Consider the following 22,483-nt stretch of genomic DNA (forward strand, 5'->3'; position numbering starts at 1 on the left):
TGTTTATTTTTGCTGTAGGTGTTCCCACACTGTACAGATTCCTAGAGAAATATTGAAGGTATATGAAATATGTTGAACATTTAAAACTTGTTAGGCATTATTTTTTATAATACAACAACCCTGGAAGTTAGTGGCTCAGTGTCTTCTATACTAGAAAACTAAAGTTTAGAAATTATAGAAGTCACTGATTAGCACTAGGGTGTGAAAACCCAAATATGCTCGACCTTGAGTCCAGTGGTTTTGTTTATTTCCTTTAAATATACTATTACCATGAGAATAATTAGGAAAATAATTATTTGTTCACCTTTCCGTTAAGCTTTTATCTAATATTTTGTCTTCATTACAGACCATTAAAGAATAAACAGTATGGGAGAATCCTCATTTTACCCTGATACCTAAGTTCCAAAAGGAAATGTGTATTTTAGAGTATTCTTAGAGTATCATTATTTAGAGGTATTTATGTTTAGAGGAAATTGTGTTTAGACCATTAGGTTGAGAATATTTTGATGGTAGTAGCCATAGTTGCCCAGTGTCACTAATTGGTATTTGAGATGAAGACTAGGAGTAGAAAATGCTAGTCCATGCTGATGTGGACTGTGCCTGCATGCTTTAATAAAAAATACCTTGTTAGGGCTTCCCTGGTGGCACAGTGGTTGAGAGTCCGCCTGCCGATGATCGGGACACGGGTTCGTGCCCCGGTCCGGGAAGATCCCACATGCCGCGGAGCGGCTGGGCCCGTGAGCCATGGCCGCTGAGCCCGTGAGCCATGGCCGCTGAGCCTGCGCGTCCGGAGCCTGTGTTCCGCAGCGGGAGAGGCCACAACAGTGAGAGGCCCGCGTACAGAAGAAAAAAAAAAAAAAAAAAAAAAGTTATTATGCATATATAGTACGTACAAAGTGTCTACTGTATGTAAAGAAATATACACATATAAAAATTAACTGTTTTGCTAATTAGGTTCATTTGCTTCTACTGTACTGAATTTATATGGTTCTTTACTATATAATATTGTATGGAATGATGCATTTTGGTAACAAAGGTTCTAAATTATTTCTTTAATGCTTAAACAGCCATGCTTCACAGATACTGTTACGAACAGCATAATGATTACAGTGTCATGTTTTCTTGATGACTTAAGTTCGCCTTTACAAGCATGCAGCAAAATATATGTTCCTTTGCTAAGGAGCTATATAGGGCTGCTGGCTTGCTCCTATGCCGTGCTAGTATGTTATTTTGCTGTCACACTTCAGACTTGCTGGAAGCACTCTCCCAATCTTGCTGTTATGATGGCTTCTGCATCCTTCTGTTTTCTAGGTAGTAATGAAGGTTGCAAGTAGAAATTTATAAGCAAGTTTATTAAGTTGATAAACATCCTTTTACAGAAGTTGTTGGGTTGGTGTACACAAATGCAGGGGCCGTGTAACCACTACTTATCAATGTTCAAGACCTCTTATTTTTTCAGCCTTTGTTCTCATTTTCTCAGTTGGTTTAGAGTTTTATTTATTTATTTATTTGGCTGTGCCGGGTCTTAGTTGCGGCACGCGGAAATTTTTTTTTTTTTTTTTAGTTGCGCATGTGGGCTCTTATTTGGGGCGTGTGGGATCTAGTTCCCTGACCAGAGATCGAACCCGGGCCCCCTGCATTGGGAGCTCGGAGTCTTAGCCACTGGACCACCAGGGAAATCCCTAGAGTTTTCTTAATAAACTTGTATGTTATCAGTTAGGAGACCCTGTCTCATTCTTTAGTTATACCAGCATTCCCGCTGGAGAAAAGGAATTCCTAAATTGAAGGAGTAGTAAAATTTCTGGCAAGGAAGGGTTAAGATGGTAGCATGCTCACACCTGATTGAGTGCTCTAATACAGAGGTCCCCAGCCTTTCTGGCACCAGGGACCGGTTTTGTGGAAGACAATTTTTCCACGGACAGGGGGCGGGGGGAGCGGGGGTGGGGTCCAGACGGTAATGCGAGCAATGGGGAGTGATGGGGAGTGGCAGATGAAGCTTCCCTCGCTCACCTGCCATTCACCTCCTGCTTTGCAGCCGGGTTTCTAACAGGGGGTTGGGGACCCCTGCTCTAATACCCTGTCTTTTATCTGTAATTCCAAAATCTGAAACACTCAGAAAACAAAGTATTTTCTTGAATTCACTGCAAACTTAACCTGATCTGAGGTTAATAGCCTTTATTCTACTTAATGTGAAAACATGCTTCACTGCAAAATGTTAGTGTACTTAACACTTTTGCAGGAGGGTGAGGAATGGTTACATAATATATGTGGTATATAACTATATTTCTTTTCTAAATTCCAAAATTAAAAAAAAAATTATTTACTTGGTTGTGCCGGGTCTTAGCTGTGGCAGGTGGGCTCCCTAGTTGTGGCAGGTGGGCTCCTTAGTTGTGGCATGTGAACTCTTAGTTGTGGCATGCATGTGGGATCTAGTTCCCTGAACAAGGATTGAACCCAAGGCCCCTGCATTGGGAGCGCAGAGTCTTATCCACTGTGCCACCAGGGAAGTCCCATAAATTCCAAAATTTTAAAAATTCTGAAACAGAGTTGACTACAAGAATTTCAGATAAGGGATTGTGGACAAAAATCAGGGAGATACTTTTGAGAGTGCTTTTCTCTAGTCTCTTTCTTGTGTCATCAACTGGTTGTGCGCCATAATGGGAAATTATGCTGAAATTGATGTCAAAAGAGCTAGGTTTCCTGTTTCCCCATTTGTATTTTTGAGGTACGCTCCTCAGCTTGGAGGAACTCAAGTTCTCACAGCCAGACACTGGCAGAACTGGGATTTGAAACCAGTCTTTAATTTTCCAGTGCTTAAACTCTCAGTCACTGCACGATACAAGTACTTCTTTTGTGGTTTTTGTTTTTGTTTAGTTGTTTTTTGTCTGGTTTGGTTTGGTGGAGGGGGAACCACACTTGGAGATTTCTAATCCTCAACCCCAAACATCTTTGTCAGATCCACATGGGACTTACTGAGTTCCACTTTCCTCCTGTTGAAGGTCTCAGAGACTTACCTTGTCTTATTACTCTCTCAGTAGCTGCCAAAACCCTTACCATTACATGTTTTTTTTCCCCCAAGTTTGGGTGTGGAATATAATACCTAGTAGCAGGAATTCCCTGGCAGTCCAGTGGTTAGGACTTCGAGCTTCCACTGCTGGGGGCCTGGGCTTGATCCCTGGTTGGGGAACTAAGATCCCGCAATCTGCTCAGTGGGACCAAAATATAATAAAACAAAACAAAAACCTAGTAGCTTCCCCAGCTTCCTTGCCATCCCCATGACAAGTATTCAGGCCTTTTTCATTTCAAGGATCCTGCTACTAATTACTGTGGGGATAAACAAAAGTAATATACATAAAATACTACCATAATGAAATAGGGAATTTACAAAAAATGATTTTTTCTGTTTTCATCCTAGAGTTCCCCATGGAATCACATTTTGATTTCTGCCTTCTATTTCTGAGAACAGATTCACCATTTACCGCCTTCTTCTTACTCCACCTTTTGATGCATTTCAGGTCTGATGTTGGTTGTAAGGTAGGAAAGAATAATAGGGCCTATGGTTTATGTAGACAATTTGAACTTGGGAACTTCTAGACTGGGGAGTGGCCTGTTTACTAGGTCTTTACTGTGATTAAAAACAAATTCCTCTGGGCATTTCTACACTGCATTTGTCCCCAGCTAGATGAGTCATCTAGCAGAGGACATGGCACATAAGTAGGCATTCAAAAATTCAATATACATTTGTTAACTATGTGCTAGGTGTAGGGTATGCAGATTTAATTAAGCTTATAGTCATGCTGAACAGAAACCTACCCAGTGTGGTAACTTCTTCACAGCATTGTAGGGCAGAGAAATTTTCCCTCTTTAGGTGCTGGTCTAATAATGAAGTTGACATAAAATTAACAGGAGAAAAACATTTAATTACATACGGGAGCCCCATAAAAATTAAGACTCAATGAAATGACTAAAGCAGGAAGCTTTTATATCCTTTAGACAAAGAAACAATAAATTTGTGATGAATTGACAAGACGAAGGGGTTTGGGCCTGGTGTAGTTAATTGTTGAAACAGTAACAAGGTTTATTTATCCAGTCTTCTCTGCCCTAAATTCCCAGTCTCTGGCGATAGGTTGCCTTCTACCCTCCTGGTACAGGGAAGGTAACTTTTATATGGGAGAGTTAGCCCCTGCCTTCAGGAGGAACAAAGGACGGTCAGAGTGTCCTTATTTAATTCAAAGTAATATGCCAAAGTGGCAAATTTGGGGGTGGCACCTTCTGCTCTCCTTCAGCATAAATGGGGCATCCAAATCAGGATATGAGAGATCAGAAAAGGCTTCCTGTGGTGTGGCATCTGAATACTTCAATTCCCATCCCAGTTCCACTCACACTGACTTTGAGACTTTCAAAATCCCTCCTCAGTGCCTGTTTCCTCACTGATAAATGGGGCTAACGGTAGGATCTCTGGCACTTGATTGCTAGTTAACCAATGAAAAACGTTCAAAATAATGTCTGGCACACAGTAAGACTGCAATACATTCCCAGCGCCACCTGGCCTGATGATAGCCTCCAGGCTGAGAACACAGGGTAATTCGTTTGGTTTTTCTACTACTCACTGCGTCACCCCTGACAAGTTCAAAGTTTCAAGTCCAACCAATTCGGTCCAGACGCTCAGAACCCACAAACCCCACGGGCCAAACGAGTTCCCCAAAGCCCGGCCCACTCCTGGTGACGAGGGCAGGTGGCGCGACCTCTACCCTCGAGCGCTTTTCGACCTTGGGCACCCGCCCGGATTCCCACAAGATTCAGGGAACCCTCCCTGCCACCGCCTTCTGGGCAGAGATGCGCCTGCGCGCGCGCGGCCCCGCCCCCCCGCTCCCCGTGACCCTTTGTGCTGGGCGCGCACGCAGGGGCCCCGCGCGAGGCGGGCTCCGGCGGAGGGGCCCAGGAGGCAACTCAGGTTTAGGGGAAGGCGGGGGCGTGGCTTCCCCGCTGGGCGGGCGGCCACTTCACAGTCCCGCCTCATTCGGCAGCTGCAGCCGCGCGCCAAAATCAAACCCGGGTACCCGCTGGCCAGAGAGTCTGCCGTTCAAGGCGAGCTCCGCGGCGGCGGCGGCGGCGGCCCAGTCGCGCACACCTTTGACCACCTCCCAGCGCTCCCTGCCCGACGCGCTCGGGGCCGCCACAAGACGAGGCATGGCCACCCCACCCAAGAGGAGCTGCCCATCTCCCGCAGCCAGCTCTGAGGGGACCCGCATCAAGAAAATTTCCATCGAAGGGAACATCGGTAAGGAGCCTCGGGAAGTGTTGGTCCCAAAGCAGGGGTAGTCGCGGCAGCGGCGGCTGAAGCGCCCCTTCGCTTCATCCCTGCTCCTCCTCATTGAGGGCTTTCCTCCCAGCCTGCTCCTGTGCTTGCAGACGCGCCCTCAAATTCCCCAGCCGCCGAAAGCACCCTTCTCTTGCCTCTCCAGCTTCCCTCCCGTGCCACGAGGGTGTTCGTGACCCCTGGGCGTCAGGCGGCCGGCCTAGGCCTGCGGGCCTTGTGAGGCGCGCTTGGGGTCCCTTTCATCCTCTTTGTTTGGGAAGGGTTTTGTTTTTGCGGTGTGTGGTGTTTTTTTTTGGATGTGTCTGTATGTCAGTTCTTGAGGTGCAATATACATAAGTTAAAGGATCCCTTTTTAGGTATATCCCTCTATGAGGTTTGACAAACATACAATGTTTTACTACCACCATGATCAAGATTCAGAACATTTCCATCCCTGCAGAAAGTTCCCTCTTGCTTCTTTGTAGTCAGTCTCCTCTTCATTCCTATCCCCTGGCAAGCGGTAATCTGATTTCTAATCCTGTAAGTTTTGCCTTTTTCAGAATGTCATATAAATGGATTCATAGAGTATGTAGCCTTTTGTGTCTTCTCTAGTTTAGCATAATGCTTTTACATTTATTCATGTTGCTTGTATCTGTGGTTTGTTCTTTTTTGTTTCTGAGTAGTATTCCACTGCACGGATATACCACAGTTTCTCTCTCCCAATTGTGGACATTTGGATTGTTTGCAGTATTTAGATTATGAATAAAACTGCTGTAAACATTCAAGTACAAGGAAAGAATTTTTAAATGATCTTAGCAGAAGGAGTTCCTCACTCCCTACCCAACATCCAAGTAAACATTGTGTTATGATTCAAAGACCACTGCTGTTTCTGTTCTTAACCCAGATGTCATTTTGCAAGATACATGAGAACTTCTGATTCTTCTCTATTTCCTACCACAGGAAACCTATGCCTGGTACTTCCTGTTTTGATAGGATTTTGGTTTTTTTGGTTCCAAGTTAGGTACTGGCCATTCATGCATACAGCAAATTTTAATTCTTACTGTGTTGAAAGCACTTGTACTTCTTTTAAAAGGCAAGGCAAACAGGTGCTCTAGCAGCATTCCAAGGAATAGAAAAAGCTGGACACACCCTCAAAGAGGACATCTTGTTTCATTGCTCCAATATTAAGGCACCAGTGGGAAAGATCAATGTAATAGACTCTCATTTCTTCTTAGCTGGATAAGTTCTTTGAAGGTGAATGTTTACTAGTATGATTCCTCACAGCTACTTATTGGATATAGAAGACCATGTATAAAGACAGGAGAAAGTAGATGAACAAAACCTTTTCAAAAGTAAATTTGAATGAACAACCTCTCAGATTTATACCACAATCCCTTCCCTTTCCTAAATCCACTGAAGCAATGTATCATATCTGGAAATTTACTTCCTTCCAAGCATCTTTAATCTTCTCAGCACCTAAAATAATTTTCTAATATATCACCCCCTCTCCAATTTCTCAAAATTCTCCCAGAGCAGTCTTTGTGTATACAAATGTGATTGTGTTATCCCTTGCTTAAAATTCTCTGACCTCCCCATTACCTACACTGGAAGGAGCTACAAACTGATGGCCTGCAGTTACACAATATTGGCATGCCCAACTTTGAAAAAAACATTTTTAATTAGTTGCTAGCATTTACAAATGTTGAGATTTCCCATAAACATCTAGGTTCTTGGCTTCTCTTGAAAAATCTGAAGATCTGGTAGCACTGTGTTTCTGTAAGAGAACCATTTGCTCTTTAGATGGGATATGTCACTTACCACTTAACTGTTTTCCCTGACACTGCAGCTTTGTCATTTGCTGTTTATTAATGCTCTTATACTGTTGTTCATGTGCCCTCCGCCTTATTTGCCAGACCCAAATAAGCCATATGTGTACAAATTGCTAATCTGTTTATAGAAGACTATTTCATGATTCGTCTTTTTTCTAGAATTTGAACTTTAACTGGTCATTTTCATTTCATACTCATGTAACTTGTTTTCTCATGTTCTCTAACTAAATTACTCTCTTACGTTAGATTTTGGAGTCCTTACCTACTTCTCATCTTAATGGTCTGTATAGAATGATTTTTGGCATCATTATGCCTACTTGGCATTAATAATTTTGTTAGGTCCCATGACTTTTTAAAGTATTAACATCAGTGTCCTTGGTTCTTGTTCTCCTTTGCCTTCCTAGAATTTTAATTTATTAATTAGCTTATTTTCAAGCCCCCCATTTCCTCCTCATAAGTTAAGGAACTGGATATTAGTCTGATTGGGAACTGCAGGTAACTATTTTTATACTGCTTGAAAAAAAGAGTAATTTTAGAGAGTAACTGTTATTACTCTTAAAATTTCAGAGTATGACCACATGAACTTTTTCTGTTTGTAAGCAGTATCAGAAGAAAGCTGAATGCTCTAGCCTTAAGTGCTTTCAGACTCTAGCTGATGGCTGGTGTTTTAATGTGTTCCTTGGATGCTCTTTCTGAACATCATGTTTTCCTTCCTTCCTCCATCTAGCTCAGTTAATGTCTGGTGAACGTTTTATATGCTTCCATTCACTTCTTAATGCCTTACAGTTTCTGTGCTTACCCTCTTCACATGAAATTTGTGGTCCACCAGTGTTTTTCCTATGATTAAACCTCATGGTCATCTAGTTTATCCTTAAAAGTTTTTTGCCTGTCCTCTGGTGGTAATATGACTTTTGTGTTTTGCTTCTTAACTCTTCTCTCTGTGTTACCTTCTGATTGACCCTCCCTCTTTTTTTTTTTTTTTCTTTTCTATCGACCTATGTAATGTTTTAGGTTTGATTATAGTTCTTCAAGTCAAAGGTAAGTTCTTTTTGCCCTCTTTGGATCCAGTTTATAAGGAAGAGGAGGCTTTGCTTCAGTTGCTGTTTTTTATATGTTTATCTATGTGCGTGTGCATTTGTATTCATATATATGGAGAGAGAGAGAAAACATCATGCTGACCAGAGATGACTAATATAATCACATTTGGTGACTTCAGATAGGAAGGGTGTGGTGGTCATTAAGAGTATTGTTAAACCCTGTCAAATTCTAGGTCAAGACTTTCCCTACTATTAAATTGAATGAATTCCCAGATTTTTTTTTTTCCTCGGTACACGGGCCTCTTACTGTTGTGGCCTCTCCCACGGAGCACAGGCTCTGGACGCGCAGGCTCAGCGGCCATGGCCCACGGGCCTAGCTGCTCCGCGTCATGTGGGATCTTCCCGGACCGGGGCACAAACCCGTGTCCCCTGCATCGGCAGGCGGACTCTCAACCACTGCGCCACCAGGAAAGCCCTCCCAGATAATTTTAAAATAGTGAATATAATGTCTTGGTTACACCCAAACTGTTTTCTTTTTTTCCTTCTAGATATCTCAGAAACTAGTGAATGATCAGGGAGAAGTAAAGTCTGTACAACTTTATTTTTTTTTTAAGGAGTTTGATAGAGTGCACAGAACCATAAAAGTGAAGCAGAAAAAACATGGCTATTGCTTGTAGGAAGTGTTTTGCAAAAATATTTTTATAATTTCTGTTAGCCATAGTGTCATATGATAATTAGTGTCATATAATAATAATCATATTATTTCCCATCCTAAAACTCTGGGAATTGGATGCTTTTTTTGTTTTTTTTTTTCTGGCCATACTGCTTGGCTTGTTGAATCTTAGTTCCCCGACCAGGGATTGAACCCTGGCGCTCGGCAGTGAGAGCTCAGAGTCCTAACTACTGGACCACCAGGGAATTCCCTGGATGCATCTTTATAGTAATTTTGTGGTTTATTTGGTTGTTTCTAGATTGGTTTTAGATAGGAAAAACCTGAGTTTGTTTGTAAACTGAACAAATAGAACCAGTAGAGAGGAAAATTTTGAAAATGCAAGAGCCTGGAATGACTGTCACTGTTGTGATAGTTTACTTATTTATCACAACAGTTTCCATGAGGAGGGTATTATTATTACAGTCTCCACTGTATTATGAGGAAACAGGTTCTGAGAGGTTCAGTGACTTGCCCAAAATTACATACCTAATTAAGTGGGATAATAGCCTTAACCACTTTCCACAGTTATCTCTGTTTTGTTAAGGAAAGTAAGTCTAGGACTAGAATTTTTACTTTTCTTTTTTTTTTTTTTTGGCCGCGCTGAGCGGCTTGCGGGATCTTAGTTCCTGGACCAGACCAGGGATGGGACCCATCCCCCCTGAATTGGAAGTGCAGAGTTCTAATCACTGGACCTCCAGGGAATTCCCTAGAATGTTTAAAATTCTGTTCCATGGCTTTGGTAAACTAAAAACAGTAACAAACAAATGAGCTTAATACAGGTGGGCAGGGATCCTTTTACTTTTCATTTAAATAAAGTCTAAAAGAGAAAGTTTAGAAAATCGAATGCTTTTCTTTTTTGTATTGTTTGCTATTATAAATTTTGTAAAAGCTGATGGCTGTCTTGGCATTTTTTTCCTGATAAATTTCCTTCCTCAGTTTCACTTTTCCTCTTACAACAGCTGCCGGGAAGTCAACATTTGTGAATATCCTTAAACAAGTCTGTGAGGATTGGGAAGTGGTTCCTGAACCTGTTGCCAGGTGGTGCAATGTTCAGAGTACTCAGGATGAATTTGAGGTATGAAAATAAACTTTATTTAATAAAATAAAAATTTTTGATTTAGAGAACAGTTGTATTCTTGGATTTTTTTTGTTTTGTTTTTTTTCCTTTTGCAATAAAACTTTCAAATATAGGACTTCCCTGGTGGCACAGTGGTTAAGAATCCTCCTGCCGGTGCAGGGAACACGGGTTCAAGCCCTGGTCCTGGACGATTCCACATGCCACGGAGCAACGAAACCTGTGCACCACAACTACTGAGCCTGCACTCTGGAGCCTGCAAGCCACAACTACTGAGCCCGTGTGCCTAGAGCCTGCGCTCCACAGCAAGAGAAACCACTGGAGTGAGAAGCCCGCACACTGCAATGAAGAGCAGCCCCCGCTCGCCACAACTAGAGAAAGCCCGCACGCAGCAACAAAGACCCCATGCAGCCAAAAATAAATAAATTAAAAAAAAGCAAGCAAACAAACTTTCAAATATAGCTCTAAGTCTGTATCTTTATTTGGGCAGTAGTTATGTGGAAGTATATATATATGTATAACATGCATTGAACTATGCACTTAAGATTATGCACTCCATTGCATCTAAGTAGAATTTTAAAAGTTTTTAAAAATTAATTAAAACTTTTTTTTTAAAGAAGATGTTGGGGGTAGGAGTTTATTAATTAATTAATTAATTTTTGCTGTGTTGGGTCTTCGTTTCTGTGCGAGGGCTTTCTCTAGTTGTGGCAAGCAGGGGGCACTCTTCATCGCGGTGCGCGGGCCTCTCACTATCACGGCCTCTCTTGTTGCGGAGCATAGGCTCCAGACGCGCAAGCTCAGTAGTTGTGGCTCACGGGCCTAGTTGCTCTAGGGCATGTGGGATCCTCCCAGACCAGGGGTCGAACCCGTATCCCCTGCATTAGAGGGCAGATTCTCAACCACTGTGCCTCCAGGGAAGCCCAATTAAAACGTTTTGAAAAAAATCTAATTTTAAGTTAAATTTCTTGCGTGGCTTTTTACATTTTGTTTAAAAATAGGTAAATAAGAAAAGCAAAAACAGCTACCCAATAGCTGAATTTTACTAGTTTATTTTTCAGGACTTCTGTCTTAGAGACAGCCATTATTTTTGTACTTTCGTTCGTGTTGGACTTTCACCCTGGACACAAGTTTCAATTTCCCAGAACTTTCCATCCTACACTACAAATGAGAAAGACGGCATAATCGTTAAATTCCATTCTTTACAGCAAACTTTATTGTAGGTGTATGAAGAGAGATCTGATTGCTAAGATTTTTATTTCTGGAGAAATGAGAATTGAAATTGAAAGCAGCATAGCAGAAATGGAAAAATGGAAATGTGTGCTAGAAACTTACTTTGTTAGGTCTGAGGAGGACAGAGAGGTTTTGAAAAAGTCTCATTTTAAAAGTTTAGCTGTTGGTCTAGGGAATCTAGGAATAATAATTGAATATTTAAAATGTAAATCATATATACAAGGAGGAGTCACCAGCCAGGGTACTCTGCAGACTTTGGGGACACTGGTTTTTAATAACCAAAAGTATTTTCTCAAATACCTGTTTGCCAAACATAGTTAACTTTAGGTCTGGGACCCAGCTCACTACACCCCAATCCTTTGAATAATCTAGGACTAAACCCTGAAGGGACTTCCTTCCCATATGGACTCCATCTTCTTAAGAAATTGATATTTCAGTCTGGTCTTTGAGGAAGGGCAGAGTTAGCCTTAAGTAAAGTTTTAAAGTGGGTACATTTATCTGCTTCTTTCAACATTTTTTATTGACATATGATATAACTATAGAAAAGTATATAAACCTATGTACAGTTTAAAGAACAATTTGAAGGCTATCATCTTTGTAACCATCACCCAGGTCAAGAAATAGACCATTACTTTCTCGTTCAAGAATTCCCTGTTTGTTCTTCTCAGGTCACAGTATCTCCTTCCCAAGGGTAATAACTCCGCTGGGGTAATCACTCACATAAAATAATTCTTGTGATAATAATTTTTCTTCTTTCTAAAAAGAATTTTATGTACATGAACATATCTCTAAGAAACATAATGTTTTGTCTGTTTTTTAATGTTGTATAAATGAAATCATCTGTTTGCATTCCTTTTCCTCTTGCTTATTTTGCTTAATAAGTTTGTGAAATTTGTCTATATTGTTGCATGCAGCTATAGCTTGTTCATTTTCATTGCCATATGGTATTCAATTGTGTTCATATATCACTGTTTGTCCATTCTATACCTTTGATCAGTTTTTGAGCGGTTCCTACTTTAGTTGCTGTAAAAACAGCCCTGTTAGGAATATGAATCCTGGTGTACACATGCAAGAGTTTCTCTTGGAATAAGAAGTAAAATTACTGGGTGGTGGGTATGTGTTTGATGCCTGTTTTCTGAAGTGGTTTTACCAGTTTACATTCCCCACAGTGTACTGAAGCTGTCACTGGTTCACCCCTTTGCCAGTATTTAGTATTGTCCAGCTTCCTAAATTTTATCATTCTGTTGAACATTTAATATCTTTTATGTTTAAATTTATATTTTCCTGATTGCTAATGAGATGGTGCTCCTTTAATTAATTAATTTATTTGCCATTTGGATTTCTTTTGTAAAGTCCCTTTTCAGGTCCTTTTGCCCATTTTCCTTTGGATCTTCTGTCTTCCCTCACCCTGCATTTTTACCTCTTAAAGTATGTCTTGTGGCCTCTTTCAAAGTGCCCTATTCAAGTTTGCTTACATTTAGAAATGAGAGACCTGTGTTCTAAAAATAATCTTTCTCCCCCTCATTTCTGGGGTCAGCTGTCAGTGCAGTCATTCTCAGGGGTTAGGTAGAAAGTAGCCAAATTAAACCAATGTGAGAAATACAGAAGGAACTCTTTCATTGGGGGAATGTTAGACTAGATTGGATTAGGTGACCTTCATTTAAGGTCCATTCTAGTTTTAATATCATAGCTTCTAACTCATATTAAACATGTATAACTGGTTTGTTGGCACATTAAATGTTTCTGCCTCTCAGTGTACCTTACTTTTTTTTTTTTTTTTTTTTTTTGTCGCACTGCATGGCTTAGTTCCCCGACCACCAAGGATTGAACCTGTGCCTCCTGCAATGGAAGCGCAGAGTCCTAACCACTGGACCGCCAGGGAATTCCCAGTGTACCTTATATTAACCAAGCACACAGGAACATATATAAAAACTATAATGTCAAAAATTTTAATTTGCAGAGAGAAATGTAATTATCAGATTCATTGATGTAGGTCAACCCATTCTCTATATAGGCCCAGTAGAAGGAACTTATAAGATCTCAAGGATTTGGTGCTTTTTCAAACAACAAACAACCCCTTGGGAATTTAAATATGTGGGATGCCTCCTGGTTAAAAATGACTGCCCTAGTGAATCACTGTTAGTGTTAGGAGTGTATTGAACCCTTTAGTTGTGTTGGAGAGGAGAGGTTGAAAACATTGCATTAATATACATGGGAAGCCAATTTATAGTAAGAAGGTTGTCTATTAAGCTTAGAATCAGAGCTCAGGGGAATTAGTTATATTATCTTAATGACTGATGTCATCAGACTAAGATGCATTGATGCATCTGTCTCCATTTTAAGAATTGGCTTCATGGATCTGATATTCATGTTTATGGGCTGGAGCATTTTCTTCCTGTGTACTAGAGTCAAAATTCCAAACTTTCTTTATAACTACCATGCAAGTGAACCTACTATTATTGTTAACATATACTTTCATTAACATATACTTTCATCAGTTTCCTGTAATCCAGTCATGTCTCCACCATGTTACAATTTGGTAACCTTCATTGGATTTTGTATATTTGTGTACATTCTTGGAGGATAGTTTTAATTTTGTGTGTGTATTAAAGGCTACTATGTTGTTAATCCTCTCTACTTAGGTGGAGTTTCAGATTGTGGGGATAGTATTTTGGGGATAAGGTAGCGGAGTGTGAGGGTAGTAATGAGTGGGTGGGTTCTCAGTATCTTTGGATATTTTCTTTTTTCCTGGACCTCAAGAAATGGAATTTCTTCCCTCATCCTGGGGCCCTTCTTCCCCAGACCCATCCCTGACCTATTCCTTGGGATTATAGTGTGAACCACTATCCAAATCTAAGCTTTCTTAGCGTGCTGTCAATAGTGAGAAGTAGACTGTCTTCAGACCCAACTCTGGTAAGGCCAGTCCTACTTCGAATGTTCTCCATTTAATCACACTTCTTGGCAGTAACACTGGGATGGGAAGAGTTGGGCTGCTGGTACCTTTGATCTCTTCCCCTAGTCAGTAATTTAATTTGCACCTGCATGTTTAGCTGGTTTTGTTTTTTACCTGCCACCTAGTGGCTGAAATGTTGCTATACTATCGATGAGCTCCCACCAATTATAGCAAAATAAAGAGGGAGAAAGTACCTAGAAAGATTATGTAGTCTCCCTTCCCTTCTCCTCCCATGGAAAGAGTATCTTTAAATCATATGACCCAGATGATTATCAGTCTTTGTATTAAAGATTTATTTCAAATAACAATGTGCTTTATTTGGTGATTTATGTTATTATTTAAGCCCAAAGCTTTGATTTAATTGCTTTCTTTTAGCCTATTTTTTGAGGTCTACAGACTGTCAGGAAGATATTTTTAGTCTGTTTCAGTGAGCTGAATTCTTTTGGGAGATCTTTGTTATTTACTGTGAAATGCTATTTTACTTTTATCTAACACTTCTTACCACTAAGAAGTCACTGAAAAATTAGTAACTCTGTGAAAGAAGGGATAAAATATACTTATCTGTGAAACAACAGCATATTTTTTGATAAGTCATTCTTTTTTTTAATTTAATATTTATTTTTGGCTGCATTGGGTCTTCGTTGCTGCTTGCGGACTTTCTCTAGTTATGGTGAGCAGGGGCTCCTCTTCATTATGGTGCGTGGGCTTCTCATTGTGGTGGCTTCTCTTGTTGTGGGAGCACAGGCTTCAGTAGCTGTGGCTCGCGGGCTCTAGAGCGTAGGCTCAGTAGTTGTGGTGCATTCTTAACCACTGCGCCACCAAGGAAGTCCGTATCAGGTAAATTTAAGGTAATACTTGCTGCTATAGTAAAGTCTCTGTGGTTTAAGATGATCAAATTTCATTTCTCAGGCAGTGTACAGTACAATATGGTATTGAGTGGATGGCATACCATGCTGTCACTCAGAGACCCAGACCCCTTCTAATGTGTGGCTCATCTAACCTCTAGGACAGTGCTTCAAACTTTAGTGTTCAGCAGAGTCACCTGGAGGACTTGTTAAAACAAAGACTTGGCCCTCAACCCCAGTTTCTGATTTAATAGGTCTGGCAGTGGGGTGTTGAAAATGTGCATTTCTCTCAAGTTCCCAAGTGAGGTTGATGCTGCTGTTATGGGGATCATACTTTGGTACCCCTGCCCTGGAGTTGAAGTTGAAAACCGCTGCTCTAGGGCCTTGGTGTCTTTTGCTTCCAGTTGATGAATAAAGAAAGAATCATCGCTTTTGAGAGGTTTTTATGGGTCCAGCCTGGACATGATAAACATTGCTTCTGCCCTACTTCCACTGGCTAGAACTGAGTCTTCTGGCTGTAGTTAATTACAAGGGAGACTGGGAAATAAAGCCTAGCTGTGTGTCCAGGAAGAAAAACAACCTGGTTTTAGGGAACACATAGTAGTATCTATCACACGCAATTTCTAAATAGAAGTACTTTAAATATATTTGTTAATGTAACTTAAACTCAAAAGTGCCATGTTTAATTAATCAATGTAGAAGTTGTTGAAGTTTATTTTAAAGTTAATGGGTTATTTTAGGGGATTCTCTGGTGGTCCAAGTGGTTAGGACTCCGCTCTTCCATTGCAGGGGGCACGGGTTCGATCCCTAGTCAGGGAGCTAACATCCCACAAGCCTTGGGGCGCAGCCAGAAACAAAACAAAACAAAATAAAGTTGATGGTTATTTTGGTAATAGGTATTTGTGCACCAAAGACAACCTGAAATAGTAAGCCCAGATAATGATAAAGACAAAAAATTGTTTTTCACGGTTAGTTTTATTTATAAAAATAACTCAGATGTATTTTCACTAGTGAATTTGTATTTATGTCATTAGTGAATTCTCCATTGTATAATTATGTAAAGTTATCCATGTCTAAGATAAAATTATTAAAATACAGAGCACCAGCACCAGTTAATTATCCACATAGTATCTGAATATCTCCCTTCAAGAAATCAAATTAAGTATTACTTGCTTTATAGATATGATATAACTTCAGTATTTAATAGCAGATCAACATTTTGGAAAGAATATGGCTTTATTGTCAGTCTTAGGCTTGAATCCTAGTTTTGCTGCTTACCAGATATATTGATATTAATGAGTTATTCAACCTTTTTGAACCCCATTTTTAAAATTTATAAAATAGTGTCAGTAATGACTATTTCATAGGGTTGAGATAATGTATGTAAAACTTTTCATGTAGTCCCTGGCATAAAATAAATAATAAACAGTAGATATTATTATAATTATCATTAAAACTGAAGTATATTTTCTTAATGAAGGGATATTTTGTGTAATGAACTTACTAGTTCTTCAACGAAAATTCTTTATTTTCTAAATCTAAGACATAAAAAATAAACTTTTAAGAAAACTTAAATATGGCCTTTGTGTTCACATTCCTAAGCACATTCTTTTTTGAAAATATGCTAAGTAAGCTACAGATAATGCAACCAGGGATAGAGTAGACTAATCCAAGACTTAAATTTTGTGTTTTGAATTAACATTTATACTGCAGAGAATTCCATGTATACGTAAATACCACTACACCTCTGCCCCCTTTTAGTGTCAAGTAAAAAAACTTTTTAATGTATATTTTTTGATTATTTGATAATTAATAATTTAATATTATGTATTTAATATTTAAATATATTTTATTGAGCTATAATTGACATATAATATTGTATTGGTTTCAGGTGTCCAATATAGTGATTCAACATTTGTGTACATTGTAAAAATGATCACCACAGGAAGTCTAGGTACTGTCTGTCACCATACTAAGTTGATACAATATCATTGACTCTATCCCACATGCTGTGCTTATTTATTTTATAACTGGAAATTTGTACTTCTTGATCCCCTTTACCCATTTCACCCCACATCCCCTACCTCCCTCCACTCTGGCAACCCCCCATCTAGACCTGTGAGGCTGGGGGTTTGGTTTCGTTTGTTTGATTCCACATGTAAATGATATCATGTGGTATTTGTCTTTCTCTGTCTGACCTGTTTCACTTAGCATAATACCCTTAAGTTCCATTAATGTTGTTTCAAATGGCAAGATTTTGTTCTCTTTTATGGCCAAGTAGTATTCTATTGTATACATACACCACATCTTTATCCATTCATCTGTCTACAGACACTTAGGTTGTTTCCATATTTTGGCTATTGTAAATAATGCTGCAATGAACCTAAGGGTACATATATCTTTTCATACTAGTGTTTCTGTGCCTGATATATTTTCTTAAATTTTTAAAAATTAATTAATTTTTTTTAATATGTGGAATAGCAGCTTGTGCTCTTTAGCTAAGTTCTCTTATAAATCCAGCAGTCAGTGTTCATAAAGTTGTCTCTGTTACTAAGAGTAATTTCCAAAATGCTATGCTTACTAGGGTAGGAAAATAAAATAGACACTACTGTCCTCTTTATAAAAATAACTACACGAAAGTTTTGGTTGAGTTGATATACTTCATTTAGCTGGAAAAATTCACTTGTATGAAATATTTTCTCCCTGGATGATGATGAATAAGTGGAAAGTCAGTTTATAATTAAATTAACAAAGGCCCTTGAAACTACTAAAATTAAATTTATTCTTTAAGCAGTTTGGGAAGGCAGTTACTTTACCCTTATTTCAGTTCATCATCTGCTCAGTATTTCTAAACAGCCCTATTGTTGACTGTTAGCCCCTTGCCATTTTATGCTTTTTTTTCTTCCAGTTTTGAGAAGAAGTTTCACTTAATTATGTGGTTTGTGGTATGAAATTTAAATTCTGCCTCAAAGTGCCATGTGTTTGTGTGGTTTTTAGTTCTTAACTGAAACTGAGGTCCGTTGTAATGTTTACACTTCTGGATTTTTTTTTTTTTTCCTCAGAGGAAAACCACCTACCTTGAGCATGAACTTTCAGGAAGTGTTCAGGGGTATTTGAACTAGGATTGAGAATAGGAATTAGGCAGTCATATTTTATTCCTTGAAAGTTAGAAAACAAGATTAAAGACTGTATAACTGTTGGGGGACTCTTTATATAGCTTGACATAGAAAAGATGATGAAGCATCCCTGGGTCCTGGGTTTTGTTTTTTCTTTCTTTCTTTTTTTAAATTTTTATTTTATTTGGCCACGCAGCACATGGGATGGATCTTAGTTCTCTGACCAGGGATCGAACCCATGTCCCCTGCATTGGGAGTGTGGAGTCTTAACCACTGGATCGTCAGGGAAGTCCCTTGTTTTTTCTTTCTTAATCTGACAACTCTAATATCAAAAGTATTCTAATGTATTCTATTACTGTGCAATCAATTTTAATTTAAAAAGAAAGAAAATACTGTCACTCAAAGGAAGAAATTTCAGGGACTTCCCTGGTGGCGCAGTGGTTAAGAATCCGCCTGCCAATGCAGGAGACACGGGTTCGACCCCTGGTCCGGGAAGATCCCACGTGCTGTGGAGCGACTAAGCCCGTGCGCCACAACTGCTGAGCCTGTGCTCTAGAGCCCACGAGCCACAACTCCTGAGCCTGCGTGCTGCAACTACTGAAGCCCGTGCGCCTAGAGCCTGTGCTCCACAGCAAGAGAAGCCACTGCAACGAGAAGCCCATGCACCGCAATGAAGAGTAAACCCCGCTCACCACAACTAGAGAAAGCCTGCACTCAGCAACGAAGACCCAGTGAAGCCAAAAATAAATAAATAAATTTATAAAATAAAAAAAGGAAGAAATTTCAGTGGCTTCTTTCTCTTTACCCCCACCCTCCCCCTTTTTTTTTTGATTGGGAAGCTTCGAATGTTAGAATTTGCTGACTTTGGCCTGTAGTAGTGAAGTGGCAATGGATAGATGCTCACAATTATTTTCTATATTTTTTGCAAGTGATTCATTGAGGATACCAAGCCTCTTTAAAAAAAATTCATGGTTTAAATCAGATATTCCCTAACATAAACGACTTTAATCAGATTATATAAAAATCTAATAACAGGAAATTGGCTCTACAGAGTAAAGAAAAGTGGATGCTGTGGTTGGAGAGAGAATAGCAAGTAGATACCACCAAGGTATCTCAGGAGTTTTTCAGTGTGATAGGAATACTGGAAGGGACCTAAGATGGCTTTGCCTGTTTAATTACTTAAACACATTGTACTCTGTCCAGGGAAGGTGCTAGGCTAGAAATCTGAACAAAGCAGTGTTACTAGTAAACTTTTGTGATATTTTGTAACAGCAGTAAGTAATTTCACTGTGTTCAGAGGCAGGTGTGAATATCTCATTGTCTTGATTTGTGTTTCTTTAAATTAGCAATGTTGAGCATATTTTCATATGCCTATTAGCCATCTGTATATCTTTGGAAAAATGTATATAAAGGTCTTCTACCCATTTTTTAAATTGGGTTGTTTGGTTTTTTTATTTATCCAATTTTTTTAACTTAATAAACATTAAAATAGCCCTATTGATCATTGCTTTTTGTTTCCTTTTTCAAATTCAAAATAGGAACTGACAACGTCTCAGAAAAGTGGTGGGAATGTTCTTCAGATGATGTATGAGAAACCTGAACGGTGGTCTTTCACCTTCCAGTCATATGCCTGCCTCAGTCGAATACGAGCTCAGCTTGCTGCTCTCAATGGCAAGCTCAAAGATGCAGAGAAACCTGTATTATTTTTTGAACGATCTGTGTACAGTGACAGGTATATATAAATGACTGTACTTGTCAGTTTGGAATCTTGGCTTAGAAGTGGACTTTTTTTTCCTGTTTCCTGGGAATCAAAGTAATAAGAGAGGCTGAGTTAGAGATTTGAGATGGAAAATGACATTTAATACCTTCAGCAGTTTGGTACTAATGCCATTAGGGAAGTTCTAGCATAATTGCTAGCTGCCATAGAAACTGGTATAGTGGCCATCTCATCTCATTCAAATTTGCAGAGAAGTTTTTTTTCTTCCAACCCTCTTAAAATTCTTATCTGCTCTGGTTAAATCTGGATCTGTATTCTAGACTTGCACCTGGAGCTAGGAGATCATATATCTCTAAGGGAGGCTTAGAATTACCCTGCTTATTATGTAAGGATTGTTTTACTGGAGTTAGATCTGAGGTTCTCAAACTTTAGGACCCCTTACATTCTTAATAATTATTAAGGAGCCCAAAGAGCTTCGTGTCTTATTGATATTTATGTTATTAGATATTAAGGTTGAGAAATATAAAAAAGATTTATTAACTTATTTGAAGTTAGTAATAATAAATCCATTACATATAAACATAAGAAAGATGTGAAAATTATATCTTTCACAACAAAAAATTAGGGAGAAGAGTAGCATTGTTTGAAACTTTGCAGATCTCTTCAGTGTCTGACTTAATAGAAGTCAGCTGTATTCTCATTTGTGCTTCTGCTTTTAAGCAGTTGTAAGCTTTTGGTTGAAGTACAGTATATAAAGTAATCTGGTCTCTCACAGAACCCCTAGAAGGGTCTTGGGGACCACCAGGGGTTCTCACACCACATTTTTGGGAACCACTGGCCAAGTACATATTTTCTGTAGTTGGAGATAATGTGTTGTTTTCTTCTGTTGTTTTTTTCTGCTAACCAAGGCATTATCCATGGGTTTAGGAGAATGTTTCATGTCCATTTAGTAGATCCGTTTTTTCTTTGTGTTTTTTGGAAAGAATTTATGTGTTGATATAGGCTCTCTTTCAGGTATATTTTTGCATCTAATTTGTATGAATCTGACTGCATGAATGAAACAGAGTGGACCATTTATCAAGACTGGCATGACTGGATGAATAACCAGTTTGGCCAAAGCCTTGAACTGGATGGAATCATTTATCTTCGAGCCACTCCAGAGGTGAGAAACAATAAAAATTTGTTTTGTCTGTTGACATTTCAGAATAATATTTAGAAATCCTTTCAGTGGTATGCAATGAAGGCGATTTAGTTTAACTCCACTCCCCACCTCCAAATTAGAAACTCATAACTGTGTAGATAGAAACATTCTTTTTTTCTAAGCAAACTGTAAGCCCACATTTGGAAGTTGCTCTTTTAGGCCCCTTCTCTGTTCTTCCTCAGTTCTGTTCTTCATTATTTCTTCCTGACTTTCTCAGGGTCTGTCATCTATCACAGCTGCATTAAGAAACTTTCTAAAGCAACCCCTAGAATGTAGGCTTCATGAGGTGGAAGTTTGGGTATTTTAATTACTGTTGAATTTCCAGTGCCTAGAATAGGGCCTGGGTACATAGTGGGAGATCAGTAAATGCTTGCTGAAGGACTGGCCAAGTTGGTGGAGGTCCATTTCAAGAAATCCTTTATGGTTGTTTGTGGCTTGGAATGGGTGGGCAGTAGCAGCTGTAGTTGAGAAGAGCCTTAGAGGACCCTTGCCGTTTTCAGTTAAGGAAGCTTACTTGAAAATGTGCCTTTTGTCATAGGTTGTAAATAGCTATTCTTGTTTACATATGAAATTATGTTATGAATCCAGGAAGACCAAGTAGATAGATGCCTTTCATAAAAGTAACCTAAATAAGAACTTACATTTGTTAAGGAATTTCTGGTTTTGGTGCTTGCATCCCCATTTTTCTCTGTTTTTTATTCCTGTTTCTTCCCTAAGTCACAAAGTAGGCTCTGGTGAATGTAAATGCCATGACTTCTAGCCTGAAAGAATACCGTATTGCTATTGAAGCTGAATTTTCAAAGAAACTAGGTTTCTGATTCCAAGGGATGATTATTTTCCTCTTCTAATGTCAAGTAAGCCAGAATTTAACAATAATAATTTTGAAATTCACTTTTATTTTTGAAAAGAATTTTTGTTTTTAATTATGAAAATAGTAAATACAAATATAGAAGAAAACATGAAGAATACTAATAATTTCATTCTGCTAGAAACATTCATAGTCAATATGTTAAAGTCTAACACAAAACTTTATTTTATTTTTAAAATATTTTTAAACAAATTTATTAAAAAAACAAAAACAAAAAACATTCTATTCTGGTTACCACTCTTTGTTACAGTCTATCCCATTTTAACTCATTTCTATTTTTCCCATGGTCTTTAGAGATAAGAGCCTCAAGGGTATGGAACAGTTTGATAGTAATTCCTCATCTTGAAGATTCACATGCAGTGTCAGTTGTGTGAATTAGCACCCCAATGCTACATGTGTCTGAGGCCTGTGATTTCAGGTTCTCACTGGTGAATTATTTATTTTCAAGTCATTGTCTTGAAATGTTTTCAGACTCCCTCTCTCTCACTCGGGCTTGTGGATGGAATTTTACTAGCTCTCTTTTAATGAAGGCACAACCTCTCAAGACTCTTTGTTTTCTTCAGGAAGATCAGCTCCAGCTCCTTATACTACATAACCTACT

At 39.1% G+C, this 22,483-nt stretch overlaps 1 protein-coding gene across 6 annotated transcripts in view; it reads left to right on the forward strand.

Moving 5' to 3' along the window:
• The window catches only part of DCK (deoxycytidine kinase), a 118,218-nt gene that overhangs the window by 309 nt on the left and 95,426 nt on the right, over window positions 1-22,483 (forward strand). For 3 of the 6 annotated variants that reach the window (XR_016393318.1, XM_089912025.1, XM_089912026.1), the window contains exons 2-6: window positions 19-58; window positions 3,416-5,281; window positions 9,837-9,952; window positions 19,635-19,828; window positions 20,828-20,975. Coding sequence is in view for 4 of the 6 variants with exons in the window: in XM_089912025.1 (XP_089768151.1) it covers window positions 4,837-5,281; window positions 9,837-9,952; window positions 19,635-19,828; window positions 20,828-20,975 (903 nt within the window). In the remaining 2 variants the exon portion in view is untranslated. Of the gene's footprint in view, window positions 1-18; window positions 59-3,415; window positions 5,282-9,836; window positions 9,953-10,068; window positions 16,866-19,634; window positions 19,829-20,827; window positions 20,976-22,483 lie in introns of those variants that run through there. The other 3 variants (XR_016393319.1, XM_089912027.1, XM_022599563.3) reach the window with 3 other exon arrangements.

The sequence above is a fragment of the Delphinapterus leucas genome, chromosome 5, assembly GCF_059928025.1.
Source record: "Delphinapterus leucas isolate spDelLeu-1000000601 "Yukka" chromosome 5, BTC_Dleu_Yukka2, whole genome shotgun sequence".
Taxonomy (NCBI): Eukaryota; Metazoa; Chordata; class Mammalia; order Artiodactyla; family Monodontidae; genus Delphinapterus; species Delphinapterus leucas.